Here is a 14,986-nt window from a genome sequence, read left to right on the forward strand (position 1 = left end):
ACTTTATGGCTTTATTTTGATGCAACAGAAATGTCGGTCATTCCGTGCAGCACGTTTTTTCCCTTGAAATATAGCGTATCTTATCTCACATGTAATAACAAATCATCATCTTCTCTATGCCTTATCTATCCCAATTTACCCTTAGAAGGAAAACCTATTTTTTTTCTGGTCCCCAATAGCCATAGCTCACAGAGGGCCAGCAGAGGAGCAGCAAATGTCCCATCCAGGATCTGTTTTAAAGAAGCTGAAATAAAAGGGCTCTGAACACTGTCTGAGGATCCAAACTGTGTGTAGGAGTCATGTTTCCTGTTTGCCGGAGTTTATCACCCAGGAATTGTATTTAATTTTGTTTTCTGATTATGCCAGAGGCAGATACAGGGTTTTTTAGGTCAAGAGTAGTTCTGTTCAGGTGTTGCTAATGAGAAAGGGAAAACTGTTTTCTACTGTGCCTACTCAACAGTTCTGGGGGACTTTGTTCGTGGGAAATGGAAATGGAAAGATAAATAGACGTTGTAAAGGAATAAGATTACTTTTCTAAGTGGATCAAAAATTTGAGTGCATGTAAAAAAACAGCAACCAGAAGTGTAAAATATGGTTGTCGCTACATTGTGTCTGTGTGAACATTTTGAGCTATATACTCAGTGGTAACGCCAAACAAACATTTAAAATCACATTATCAAATAAATAAAAAAATACAGTTTAAAGATTGTTTTTTGTTCCCTTTTGGTTTTATGACTTTCTTTTATGTGTCATTTGTCAGTTCCAAATAAGTACATTTGTTTCCTGTTCACATTTCTAAGTTAAGATAAAGCAGTAAAATATAGTTAATTATCATATGTGCTGTCAGGTGGACTGTAAAGTACACTCTGATTATACTCTTTAACCGACAGGGTTTATATCCTTTTGAAACTGTGATGTAAGCTTATTATGAAGTCTAACACAAACAAGAGCATATCATTAAACATAAGTATTCAACAGAAGTTTGTGTATACTTGGGAAACTTTGTTGATCAATTGCAAAGCAAATACAGTTTAAAATGTTGACATACAAGTTTCAAAATGGATTTGATTTAATTCAGTCATTTTTAAATAATATATACATTACATTATGTAACGAAATTGTTGCTGCACTGGCAGATGAGCTTATTGGTCCTTTCTCATTTTGTTGTGCATTGACTTAAAAAAATTAAAATAAATTACTGAATTGGTCACATAAAATACTCTTGTAAATTAATGTACATAATTGCTCTTTTCTATTTTTGCACTTTTTTCATTTCCGATCTTGTTTTTTTGTGTAAAAACAGCCGTACCAGCCGAAATACTGTGTGAGTGGTTGAACGTGACTAATTCTTGAACGTCTCCGTTTCTTCTTCTTTGAGGCTATGCCTACATTTCCCATGAGCTCTTCCATCGAGACTTTTGCGACTGCGCAATATCATTTGAAAACTTGCACGGTGAGGGACGCTCTGGAGGAGAAAGGCAACGCAGCGAGCTAAACACAATGGCGACGTCGGCGACAACAGCAGGCGGGACGGGCTCAGGCGGAGGAACCGCGGGTCTGGTCGGCGGCGGAACGGCGGTAGCCCGAAAGAAAGACGGCGGACCTTCTACGAAATATTGGGAAAGTTCGGAAACAATTTCTCAGCTTGAGACGGTGCGACTTTGGATCGGAAAGCACTACAAGAAGGTGAGCTAGCTGCTCTCTTGCTCCATTGCTTTCTATGAAGGCCCGCCTCTCGTTGGCACAATGGATCTGCTACATCTTCTACTTTTAGCCTCACAAGTACTATCTCGAGACATATTTCTTTATTTATACGCATATAAACTTATTTGTGCAGTTCACGTATCCCTATAAAATACGATATGATATCGTATTTTGCAGGTATACGCAGTATAGATATACGCAGTATTCACACGAGTACTAGTGGAAATGAACTAAACTAGCCTAGCTACAGTTAGCTCCCTGACTTCTCATGCAGCTTTCTAAATGGCAACACTGTTTAGGAAATGTTCATAAACGTCCATCGGATACGCTGCTTGTGGTTTTTATTATAGAGAAACACAGTTGAAACTTTACTCGGTTAAAATAATAAAAAATAAAACATTCTCTCATCGTGTATAATAAAAGGCCTCAAGAGCTAACGGAAAAGTCACGGGATAGCCTTCATACAAATCATATGGATAAATGCGCATTCATCCAGTTTTTGGGGTATTAAACTCAGGAATAAAATCAGTCATTAGATAACTGTACAGATTTCAAATCCAGATGCATTTTGTGTAGAACAACAGGTTGTGTTTTGTCAACACACTAGCTTATCAGCCAGTTCAGGCTCCATTCACCCACTTCAGTTAGCTAAACAAAGAGTGTTCCCCTAATGCTCCAAATCTAACCCACTGATTGTTACTATTGTAATCTGGGTAAAGTTTGAATTAAATAATGCATAGAAATGTTTGGATTTACATGGAGGCATATTTATCGCCTTTAATACAGTTTCACAAAAGAAATCTAATATAGGAAGTAATTTGCTCATGCATAAGCAGTGTATAAGAAGTGTGATTACTTTGTTACAAACTGTTCTGTGCTCAGATTTATAATAAAGGTCATCTATGTATGTGGACGTGTATCTCATGCCTGGAAAATGATACTAAAAAAACAGAATGCAACTTATCGTGGCAAGCACTATGCGCACAAACATCACGCACTTGAAGTATCCTTGAGCAAGTGTTAAAATTTATACAAATACCAGTTTATGAAGATTTTATTTTATGTATTAACTTATTTGTGGGTGCAGACTAATATTCTAAAGATGAAATGAAATGAAATTTATTCGAACATGATACAAATATAAAATAAAATAGTGCACAGTGGTAGTTTATCCTATGAACTGCAGGAATAAGAACATGTACCTAAACATATTGATGTTTAGGTACATCAATATGTACCTAAACAAATTGTATTTATTGCTTAGTAATTGCACCTCCATCAGCCTTTCCAAAAAGGAAAGGCTATATAGATTGGTCATTGGTAATGACTGTTTAATAATAAAAAAACTACTTGTTAGTTATGAGTTATATGGTTTTATTTATGAATCTTTAGAACCCTTCTTGAGCACTGATCATAATTTTGTGGATGATTTCAAATCTTTCGATTTTGTAAAGATTTAACCTCCAGAAACGGATTTTAGCCAATTTGGATTTGTCTTTAAGAGGCAACATAAAATACAATAACAATAAAAAGTATTATTTTATTTGCCTTCCTGCTGTGTGTGATCTGTAATTATTTTTTGTCAGAGTTGGTGTAATTCCATATCAGTAACGATTGCTGTTCAGCAGAAAAAATTAGAAAAAATATATTTATGTTCTGAATAATGTAGCACATTACCTTATCACTGAGATCCCCAATAACAAGATTTTATAATCCAGCACTTTCACAGGGAGGGAAAAGGATTAAACAGAACAACATTGCAGCATTTTGCTCAAAGTCCCTGTTAACTGCTGCAGGTTTTGCTCTCTCTCGCTCTTTTGCAGCCTGAATAAAGTGGAAAGATGTCTTGATGTCTTGTTGGTAATACAGCCTCCTTTTCAGTTGTTACTCACATCTCCATTCTCCTTCTGATTAATAGACATCATTAATAGGAAAAATATCTAACTTTGAGTCTTCTTCACACATTAAATGCATCCACACTGAGGAGTGGGGTCTATTGGGTGACCTGGCGGTACTTTGTGCTTTCACTGGTCACAAAATGTTCTACTTTCTGTCTGGTCATTGGTCAGGGCAGATCCAGCTGAAAATCTGCTGATTCCAGTCACCAGCTTATTTCCCAGATCATCTCTGATTTTCACTGGTGACTGCAGAAAAGTGCAATATGAGATATTCCTTTACATGAGCATAATTTGTATTTTAGAGCCTAGCGCTGCTACTTTCTGATGCATTTCTGTCTCCATTTTGTTTGTAAGCAGAGCTTTTGTTAAAAATATACATATATTTAGATACTTAATTTCTGATTTATTCGTTTGCTCTTTAAACTTAAAGAAAAAGCTGATGAATGTATGGACTGAGAGGCAGTAGTAAACACTGATTGAGTTCTTCCTTTGAATTTTACTATTAATTTTAGTGATGCTATCACCGCCTACTTTGACTGGAGGTCTTGGAGCATTTCTGTTTCATTAAACATGAGTTAAAAAATATGAGATAAGTTAACGTGTTTGTCTTTGTGTCCCCCCAGTATGTCCAGAATGACTCTCCATCCAGTAAGTCCCTGGCTGGCCTGGTGGTCCAGCTGCTTCAGTTTCAAGAGGATGCGTTTGGACGCAGGGTCAACAATCCTCCTCTTACCAAGCTACCTGTAAGCACACACTCATTACTCGTGACATTAACCACACACCCTAGGCACTAAAACACAGTTCTTGTTCCTTCCCCTCGTCTAGGCCAAATGTTTCCTTGATTTCAAGGCAGGAGGAACTCTCTGTCACATCTTGGGATCAGTATACAAGTATAAAAGTGAGCAGGGCTGGTAAGTTAACTGTTTCTTTTGAACCATAATAATTGAAATACTACCCAACATTTTGATGTGTAATGATGGCACTTGGCAAAATGTTTCAACTGTGTTTTCTATGACTTTGTGTTTTTATGATGTAAAGCACTTTGAACTGCCTTGTTGCTGAAATGTGATATTAAAATAAACTTGATTGATTTAATATGTATGTCCATGAGTACCAATTGAAGATATTTATCAGGGATTTTATTATATATTATCTGACACTCACTATCAGGAGGAGATTTGACCTGCAGAATCCGTCTCGGATGGACCGGAATGTGGAAATGTTCCTAAATGTTGAAAAACACCTGGTCCAGGTGAGAGCAAGAGTGTAGACAAAGGCTGCTGACTGTACATGTTCAGTTTGTGTTATTTAGACTAAATATGTCTTCATTTAGCTCTTTACCGGTTTCCTGAAAGTGTTTGTGTGCTTTTAGAATAACTGCCTGACACGGCCCCTCGTCTACCTGTCGCCAGAAATTGAGCAGAAGCAAGTCAGCAAGCTCAAAGACATCATCAAGAGGCACCAGGTGAACTTGGGTCAAACCGAGACAATCCTAATTATTTGGGAAGTAGATTTTATAATAGATGCTGATGTATTTGTTTTTTTTCTCATCTCCTCTCCAGGGTTCGGTCACTGAGGACAAGTCAAAGGCAACTCATCACATTCACCCATCTTTGACGCAGCAGGAAGACGGTTGGTTTCAAATCTTTTGAACCATAATAAATAAAACATTGACCGTCATATTTGATGTGTATGATTTTGGTGATGGCACTTATCAAAATGTAGTTTGTGCAGTTGTTGACTGTATGGTTTTTTCTTTATAGCTTTGTAATGTTGTGTTTTTATTATGTAAAGCATCTTGAACCACCTTGCTGCTGAAATATGCTATATAAATAAACTTGATTGAGATTTTTCTGACTCACAGATTCACTTGTTAATTATATAAAATGTTCAGGAGAAGATTTATTTTGTTCCCAGTATGATCCAACTGTTTTCAGATGCCATATAATGTGTCTTTAGTTGTATAAAAATGTAGCGAACAGTGGTTTAGATAGAGTTTTCCATTTTCACCAACATGGACAATTGTGCAATAAGTGGGTGGAAATGTAAATTGATTGTTTTTCTCCTGAACATTTAGAATTTAAACACTGATTTGTGTTTTTCAGAGGAGTGGCTGCGTCCGGTCATGAGGAAGGACAAGCAGGTCCTCGTTCACTGGGGCTTCTACCCAGACAGGTGAACAGAATCTGTTGCTGAAAAGCTCAGATTTTCTTTCTCAAATGGCTTTTTTCTCATATTTTCTGGATAACGTTTTGCATGTTTATTTTAAGTATTTTTTTAAGAAATTGATTCAGTTCCCCATGTCTTTACGCTGCATGACTGATCACTGATGGTTCATGTTTTGTCAGCTATGACACCTGGGTATCCGCCGGTGAGGTGGATGGTGATGTGGAAGATCCTCCCAGCTCTGAGAAACCCTGGAAGGTAAATATCACGGTCTATGAAGATGGGTTTTTTTGTGTAAAAAGAAAAATAAGCTCCTTATCTTATCTGTTTAAAATAATTGATACTTTTCAAAATTATTTGAGTTTTTAAGTTGGCTCCTGGAATAGATCAGTTTTGAATGCCTTGAAGTTTCAAAAAATGATGTTTCCTTACATCACTTTACAAGTTTTGTTATAACTAAAGCTGAAGAAAAAGACTAGAACTGGGCTTCTGGTAAAAATATACTTACAAAAACAAATCTACCAACGTCATAAAATGCAGTTTATTTGGAATAATTGCAGAATTATATTGATACTGCTAATTAAATCCAGTTGAATTAAAATAAAATCTAATAATTTCATTAATATATTAATGTTGAAGGGATTATTCGCTTTCACAATCACTGCTTATTAAAAATGCTCTTTTGATCATTTGTAAATATTACAGAGGTAAGACTTCTCTCTGCTTCCTTAGGTTCATGCCAAATGGGTTTTAGACACAGATGCCTTCAATGAGTGGATGAATGAGGAAGACTATGAGCTGGACGAGAACAAAAAGCCTGTCAGCTTCCGACAGAGAATCTTCCCCAAAGAGGAGGAGGTAGGTTTGTGTGTCTTGTGTTTGAAACATTCAGTTTGACGGCATGTGTGGATGTTTTGTATGAGAGTATTTTTTTGTTGCAAGTTAGCCTTTTTTTGCCTGTAGCTTTGCCCTGTTCTTCGTCGTCCTTTTCCACATCTGGCTTCTGTCTACTGCTCACCTTTTTCAAACCTTTTGTTGCACTTCGTCTACTTTCTGATTAAGTTCAGGGTTCCTGTCAGCGTTAATACGGAGGCAGTCAATGCTTTTACTTTCTTTAGGATTTGACCACTATAAGTTGGAAAATGACAACATTTGTAGAGCAAACATGGAACTTTATTAACCAGATGTGACTATTTTTGACTGGACGGTGTACAGGAACCCGGTTTGTCTCCTCCACCACCCACCAAAGCATCCTCCCCAACCCTGTTGTTGTTCTCCCTTCTTCCCCTCCTTGTGTGTGCAACCGTTCCATTCTTCTCATTCTGCCGCTCTTTCTCTCATCCTCCATCCCTCGCTCCCTGCGCTGCACGGGGTTTGTCTGATCAGTCTTCCCGTACACCCGATCGCAAGGAGCGCAAGGCAAACTCTGCGAGCAAGAAGAGGAGGCGCTCGCCCTCGCCGCCCAGCACTCCAGCCGAGTCCCGAAAAAAAGGAGGAAAGAAGGGGTAAGAAAGACAATTTAGTTTAGATGAACAACACAGAAAAAGTAGTCGGTGCTGAAAAGCTTCCAATTTGCCCTTTCGCAGGAACCCAGGGCCTCACTGGAAGCGACGGGGACACAGAGGAGAGGAAGAGGACACTGAGGAGGACATGACGAAGGACATGGATGACTCCTCTGCTGGCGCCAGCATGGAGGATGGTGTGTCCAAGAATGGTATGTGGGCTGTTTAAGCAAAGGACAAAGCTCACAGCAAATTAGATTTGTTTTTATGTTTTTCAGGGACAAAGCTTCAGAAAGCTGCACAAGCAGCTATTTCTGCATTTTGGAATATTGATTACTGTTAACCTTTGTTTTTCTGACCTTTTTTTTCTTTCATCACATTGCTCTCACTACTTCTAGCCCTGAGCATCTTGACAGTTTGATTAATTTAAGTCACCTTGACAATTTTTTAAAATCCTGTTAAATGAAACAACTAAAATACATTATTTAAGTTGGGCAAGTGTAGCTGAAGGAACTAATAAAAGTTATCTGTACTAGTCAAAAGTGAGTAAAATCGCACTTATCATTGAATATCAATTTGGAAATGTTTAGACTTCTCTTTAAGACCAATTTTTATTCACCTTCATTGAGATTAAAATTCTAGTTCTACTAGAATTCTAGTAGAATTCATATTTACTCAGTTTAAAAAGATGTATTTGGAAGTTCATTTCCAGAAGGAAAACACTGTAAAATAAAATTATGTCCTGACCTTAAAATCAGCAATTTTCAGGATAATACTGTCTGTAATCATATAATATAACATTGTTAAAAGTATCACATGGCTAAAAAATGATGAAACAATAAGCAAGAGAGAACAGACACCTTCTGTTATGATTCAAGTAAAGACAGCATGGTGTGTTCTCCATCCTACAGCATTCCGCTCTGGGAAGCACTGGCAGAACTTATTATCTGGGTGTAAAATAACAAAAAAATAACCAGTTAATTGACACTGGATACTCTTCCCTTTTATGTTTCAAAATGTTAGAGAATGTCCAAAACTTTAGATTAATTAAAGGTATCCTGCACAAGACGTCTTTGTTTGAGTAATTCTTAGCACAGAAGCATTGTGCTTGTTTCAACATCCTGCATGTCATGTTGATGCCTCTGGGATTGAGCTCCTCTGTCCTCACCTGCTTTGCATGTCAGTGAAATGAACTCAACAGAGTGGAAATGCAGCAGCAGCATATACACTTACAACAAGGCCAGGTTCTTTCTCTAGGCTTCCAGTCCTACTTATCAGTAGTTTTGTTTTTAACTCTTTGTCCTTCACTTTGTACTCGTATCTTGTAACAAAATGCCGTTCTCCAACTTTTAAGACTTGGTCTTAAAACTCAAATTATTTTCTTTTAGGATATACTTTAATGCCAATCACATAAAACTGAGAACGCTTTCTTTTTTTATTTTATTTTTTTTACCTAGTCCCATTAATGTCCCACTTTTTGTCCCCCCAAAGAAATCATCTTCTCTCAAAGCACCCAAAGTAATTCAGTCTATTTTAGGGTCCTCTCATGTTTTCCCCCCAGTTTTGCTTCATGTTGGTTATTACCTCCATGCCCCTGAATTGTGCTGTCTTGAAGGTTTTTTATTTTAATCTTTTATCTCCCCTCCAGTGTTTCACTTGGTTCATTTTTCTCACTTCTGTTCCATGCACAGCTAATTCAAAAAAAGACAGTGAAAATACTCCAGTCAAGGGAGGGAATATGGCAGATTTGGGTTTGTATCCTAACTGGATTTGCATGCTTGGTTGTGTGTTTGGTAACATAATTGTGTTTAATCATCTTAAAACCCTTGAACTTTAGCGCTGCTATGTGTCTAACAAAGTTTATTTGCATTTTTCCCAGATGACATGGAGGATGATTCGGTGCTGTCCGGTGGCAAGGTCCGAAAAAACTTCTTTTTTATTTTTATCATAGTGTACTGAAATGTATTGGTAAACTGATGAATCAAGAATTTTCAAATATAGAAATTTTTAAATTATAGAGAATTATTTTCCAATAAACAAACAAAAAACATTAAAAAGCTGCAAGCGCCGTAAAAAGGCCTTCAGTGATTGGAGCAGTGACGCTATAATGAGCTATTTCACTTGTACATCACATAGACTTTGGTATTTCCATGAGGAATGCAAAGTATTTTAAAAATTTAAAAATTAGTTTTCAGTTACTGTAGATGAACTTCAAACTCCATTGAAATCCATATTTTTAATCTGTGCCAGAAAGTTTGTATTCTATTGGTTCTGTGCAGAATTATGTCAGTTTGTCAGATTAATTCTCATTGGGTAAAAATATTGCCATCCCATTTGTCTGTTGAAAACGTATTTTAAGATGCGTAAAATAAGTGAAATTTAACTGTACTAAACCACAAAACATGCTACTCTCTCTCTCTCTCAAAATTGGGAAGATATTTTGTCCCAACTAGTCTCCTCCGATGCTCTACTCCACCACAGAGTGAAACTGGGTCAGAAAGCAACACATCACTAAAAATGTGATCTATTTAAGCTGACATACCTACAATTTTCACACCCTGCTATGTTTTTATCAGACTGCTGGAAGCATATTTAAATGTGGTTCCAGTAGTTTAGCATGGAGTGTTCTCAGCTACATTTGTAGAGGTAATTTTTTCAGTGGTCCATTTTGTGGCTGAGGCTGTTTTGAATTTTGTCTTTAAAAGGAATATATTTGGTCAGGATAGTTTTGTTTTTGTGGATTAGATGGCACATTAAATGTATACTAAGAAACAAAGGTTTGACAGTTTTGAAAAATTCAAAACATTATTTTTAGTGTCATTATTTAGAGAACTGTCTGTATCTGCAGGATGATGATGAACAGGGCAAAGGAGAAGTCAATCGGATGGATGCTGGAGAGGACAATGTAACTGAGCAGACGCATCACATCATCATTCCCAGTTATGCTGCCTGGTTCGACTACAACAGGTCAGCTCAGACAGAGTGGAAACATCTCTGTTATTTTGTCTCCTTTTTTGTTGCTACATTTAGCGCTTTTAGTGATTACATGCTTTGTACGAAGGTTTATAAATGCTTTAATCTATTGCATTGACCATATAAGGTCAAAAACGCTGGACCTTCTGAGGAGTCAACAAAAGATAAAGTTTTATTTGGAAAGTTAGTGTGATGGAGTTTTTAAGTTAACCCAGCTTTATAGTTTTTCTTTTAAATTTTATATCAGGTTCAATCACAATTTTTACAGTAATTAAAATATACCCAGTTCAAGTTTAACATAATTTTTTATTGTTGTTTTAACTCCTTTTAGCATCCATGAGATTGAGAGGAGAGCTCTTCCAGAGTTCTTTAATGGGAAGAACAAATCCAAGACTCCAGAAATGTGAGTTTGACATTCAGTCCTGCACCAGCCACATAGAGTTGGAAATGTTATTTTATGAGAACTATTTCTGGTATTACTGTAAACATTTCCTGTCATGCTCATGTTTTCCTGCACAGATACCTGGCCTATCGTAACTTCATGATCGACACGTACCGGCTGAACCCTCAGGAGTACCTGACCTCCACTTCCTGTCGCAGAAACCTGACTGGGGACGTCTGTGCCATCATGAGGTTTGCTAAATATGTGGCTCTTAGCTTTTCATTTTTACCCAGTTTTTGTTCTCTGCAAAAAAAAAAAAAAAGTCAATTAGGCGTTTGTATCAAATTTGGCACATTCTGGATGTTTGTTATTGAATATTTTGTACAATATTAGAAATATATTTAAAATGCAAATACTTCAATTTGTTTTTTAAGTAAAAAACATTTTATTGCCTAAAATGCAATAACATAGCATTCCTTTTAGTTTACGCTTCATCATTTGTAGCAAAGGAACTGCAGCCCAGAATATACTTCTAACATTAATAAGTGAAAAGCTCAGACCTTTCTGTTCGATCTAATACAATGTAGGGCAAATCTGCTGATTATCTTCTGGACTAGACTATTAATTAAGCTAAAGGTGCTTCATAACAGATTTTTTTTTTTTACAGAATTTGAACCAGGTAAAGCTAAAAATATATCATTCAAGGATTTCTGGGTAAAATATATTTACAGATAATTTTTTTTTATTATTTTAAATTTAATTGTAAATATTTTTGCACAGTTTTGTGTTAATTACTGTTCTGAGTGTTCTTTCAGTGATTGGCCATTTTTTGAGTCTTTATAGAATAGCTAACAATTAATCGGTTACTACATTAGTTGATTATTTAAATAATCGATTAATCATGATTAATTGTTTCAGGCCTAGTATAAATGCTTTGAAAACACTGATAATGGTAGAATTTAAACTTTGTGTTTTGCTCATCTTCAGGGTTCATGCATTCCTGGAGCAGTGGGGTTTGGTAAATTACCAGGTGGATGCTGAGAGTCGGCCGTTACCCATGGGCCCCCCTCCCACGCCCCACTTCACTGTGCTGGCTGACACTCCCTCTGGCCTCATGCCCCTCAACCACCGGCCTCCACCTGTAAGGACAACATTTTCTACCATCTGTAATGAATTAAACCTTTAAAAGCTAAAAGGTTAACATTATGGCGTTTATAATGTGTTCTCCAGATTCCTCCTCCTCAGCCAATGCCCAACTTTGCAGATAAGTCCAAAGACAAACCAATTGACTTGCAGAACTTTGGTCTCCGCCCTGACCTCTACAAGAAAAACGCCAAAGTGAGAAATCAAAGTAGATTTTGCCTGTAAAATTCTAAATTATGTTTAAAATGACTTGTAAATGGTCTAACTTTATATGTGTATTTGCTTTGAATCACAGCAGGGAAAAGGAGCCGGTACCACCAGAGAATGGACCGAGCAAGAGACTCTGCTGCTGCTTGAGGTGAGCCTTTTTATGCAAAGAACACTTTTCTCCAACTTTGCTCTTCCTTATCTAACTTTCTTGCACAATAAATCAGTAAATGTTACATTTTTAAATATGTTCTCGTTACTTGTATTTATTTTCTATTAGAATCAAATACTCTGTTCTGGTAAAGATGTCTCTCTTTGTACCGCTTTCAGGCCCTGGAAATGTTCAAAGACGACTGGAACAAAGTGTCGGAGCATGTTGGTTCTCGCACCCAAGATGAATGTATCCTGCACTTCCTGCGGCTGCCCATTGAGGATCCGTACCTGGAGAGCACAGAAACGTCTCTGGGCCCTCTGGCCTACCAGCCCATTCCCTTCAGCCAGTCCGGAAACCCAGTAATGAGCACAGTCGCCTTCCTGGCCTCTGTGGTGGATCCCAGAGTGGCGTCTGCTGCAGCCAAGGCAGCTTTAGGTGAGAACAGGAGGAAGAGCTGAAATAGATCAGGTGTTGTGTCATACTTTTACTATAATTTGTTGCTGCTGATGCATTGGAATCAGATTTGTGAATTTGCAATGACCTTACTCAACTATTTTAGGGCTGAAACGATTAATTTGATCAATCGTGATGAATCGATTATTGAAATAATCCTCAACGAATTTGTCAGTTATTCGTTAACTGCAGTATACACACACAGAAAGGCCATCTGTTGAAACACCTCCACTCTCAGGGTAGCAATAAAGCTAAAACTGTCCAAAAATATATATATTTCACATTTAAGATAAAAGTAAAGCCTTTGTCTAAAAATACATTCTAGTTTTACGGTGTAGTTTTAGCTTCACCTAGTTCAAATTCTTTGAAATATTTCTCCTAGTTGGGAGCTTTTGCTATCCAATTATTAATCTTTTAATCAAAAAACCAATCAACAAATCAGCTCCACACTGCATTCATGTTAAGTCAGGCAGAAAGGACTCAGTTTTCACAGGTTGATGTTAAAAATATTTTATTTTTAGCTGCAGATTTGCATCATTTTCTACAGATAATCAAATGTTCACTGAAATACGTATTATCCTATTTAAAAAGTATTTGTGTTTTGTTTGCATTTTTATGTATTTTTAATATTTTAAAAATAGACTTAAATGGTTAAATCATTTTTTTTTCCAAATTTTGGCGTTTTTTTTATCCATTTAATTGTCATAATGGATAACTAAAGTAATTGTCAGTTGCAGCCCTAAAACATTTACAAAAACACACAAAACGACAAGGAGTGTTGGAAAAAGCTGATTTCTTTTACCTAAATCAATGAATCAAGACTTTATCTCTTCGTGTATTGTTTTAGTGCTGGTAGCATTTAGAGGACATCAAGGTAAAAATAGCCTTTCTCCTTTTTCAGAGGAGTTTTCTCGCGTGCGTGAGGAAGTTCCTGCCGAGTTGGTGGAAGCTCACGTCAAGAAGGTCCAGGAGGCAGCAAGGAGCACCGGCAAGGTGGATCCCACCTTTGGCCTGGAGAGCAGCGGCATCGCAGGAACCGCACCGGAGGAGCCCGAAAAAACAGGTGCAAATGTAGAGGAGACTTTTTTTATTCTTTTGAACCATTACAAAAAATATTTTTGGGCAAGTTTACAACACATAAAGTGTTTGTAATGGCGCCTGAAATCCTTGTAAATGCTTGAGTTTCAATTGGTGTTTTCAAGATTTTTAAAGTGCTTGAATTGTGTATAAATTCATTGAGTGCACAGTTGTAATAAAGTGCAATCTAACATTTGATTAAAAACCTAAATTTGGAAAACATGATTTACATTAAATTTCAGACCTAATAAATTCATACATACAGATTTTTTTCTCACTCTTTGAAGTTTGGTCACATTTAGTTTTTTTTGGTTTTGGTTAGTTAGAGTTGGCAAAATTATTTCTATTTACTAAAAAACTTTAATACTTGCCTATTTAAAAATGCTTGAATTTTACTGTTGAATAAGTGTACGAATCCTGCATGTAAGATATTTCAGATAAAAAAAGTGTGCAGCCACTAGAGGGCAGCACGCACTCACAGTATCAAACGCAGCTGGGCGTTTTGATGCAGATTAGTGCTCTGAGAATATGTTAATGTTTTAGGAAGAATCCACCAAACCCCAGCAGGAGATGATGACTGTCTATGATCATTGAAGGATCTGATCTGCATCTGTTTTTATCGGCACGCGCCGAGCATTGCAGATATTGGTGTGTGTTTATACTGCCGTGGTAACCAGTGGATTAAAAGAACAGTGGCAGATGGGGCAGAGGGGTTGGGTGGAGGGAAAACAGAAAAACTGGGTCATCGTTCTGCCTCTCTTGATTTTTGCTTAGCAGCATCTTAAAAATGTGTCTTTTTACTGTCATCACAGCACTTATGATCCCTGATGAAATGCCTCTGCTGCCTGAATTACTGCCCTCTTCAACTACAGTGGTGATCAATAACTCTAAATGTGTTCTAGTTCTCACTCGGCCTGAAGCACTTCGCCCAACCCACAATCAATTTTCAGACTCTTAACGTTGGCCTAAGTGCACCCGTGACATGGTTTAACTCTCAGCTGTAAACATTCATTCAGCTGCTCTCCTGTGTGCAGATGCTTTCACACTTTTCCCCACTGATCTGTTTACTAAGAATAGCCTGCTAATCTCACTCCTCTTAAGGGGTTTTATCTGAAGGAATAAATGTTTTTGTAAAAAAAAGAAGAAAAAAAACATGAGTTTGTTTTGACAAATTATTTTCCTGATGTATATTTTGTTTCACCTCTTGATTCGCAGAAACCGCAGAACCAGAAAAGATGGAAACAGATTCAGACTCCCAACAGGCTGATAAGGTGAGATAAAAAGGCAACTTATAAAAAATATTTTGGAAAAATATTGATAAGCCATC

The 14,986-nt window shown here is 37.0% G+C and overlaps 1 protein-coding gene across 3 annotated transcripts in view; it reads left to right on the top strand.

Annotated features, from left to right (window-relative positions):
* The first annotated feature begins 1,437 nt into the window (after positions 1–1,437).
* The window catches only part of smarcc1a (SWI/SNF related BAF chromatin remodeling complex subunit C1a), a 40,411-nt gene continuing 26,862 nt past the window's right edge, over positions 1,438–14,986 (top strand). The window contains exons 1-22 of one of the 3 annotated variants that reach the window (XM_016680633.1): positions 1,438–1,686; positions 4,226–4,345; positions 4,428–4,513; positions 4,773–4,854; positions 4,975–5,067; positions 5,165–5,234; positions 5,708–5,777; positions 5,951–6,026; positions 6,501–6,626; positions 7,155–7,273; positions 7,355–7,482; positions 8,962–9,021; positions 9,150–9,187; positions 10,119–10,237; positions 10,575–10,646; positions 10,763–10,876; positions 11,613–11,766; positions 11,856–11,963; positions 12,064–12,126; positions 12,306–12,564; positions 13,484–13,645; positions 14,875–14,930. In XM_016680633.1, coding sequence (XP_016536119.1) covers positions 1,501–1,686; positions 4,226–4,345; positions 4,428–4,513; positions 4,773–4,854; positions 4,975–5,067; positions 5,165–5,234; positions 5,708–5,777; positions 5,951–6,026; positions 6,501–6,626; positions 7,155–7,273; positions 7,355–7,482; positions 8,962–9,021; positions 9,150–9,187; positions 10,119–10,237; positions 10,575–10,646; positions 10,763–10,876; positions 11,613–11,766; positions 11,856–11,963; positions 12,064–12,126; positions 12,306–12,564; positions 13,484–13,645; positions 14,875–14,930 — 2,361 coding nt within the window. In that variant the 5' untranslated portion in view covers positions 1,438–1,500. The remainder of the gene's footprint in view (positions 1,687–4,225; positions 4,346–4,427; positions 4,514–4,772; positions 4,855–4,974; positions 5,068–5,164; positions 5,235–5,707; positions 5,778–5,950; positions 6,027–6,500; positions 6,627–7,154; positions 7,274–7,354; positions 7,483–8,961; positions 9,022–9,149; positions 9,188–10,118; positions 10,238–10,574; positions 10,647–10,762; positions 10,877–11,612; positions 11,767–11,855; positions 11,964–12,063; positions 12,127–12,305; positions 12,565–13,483; positions 13,646–14,874; positions 14,931–14,986) is intronic. The other 2 variants (XM_016680634.1, XM_016680635.1) reach the window with 2 other exon arrangements.

The sequence above is a fragment of the Poecilia formosa genome, unplaced genomic scaffold, assembly GCF_000485575.1.
Source record: "Poecilia formosa unplaced genomic scaffold, Poecilia_formosa-5.1.2 Scaffold250, whole genome shotgun sequence".
Taxonomy (NCBI): domain Eukaryota; kingdom Metazoa; phylum Chordata; class Actinopteri; order Cyprinodontiformes; family Poeciliidae; genus Poecilia; species Poecilia formosa.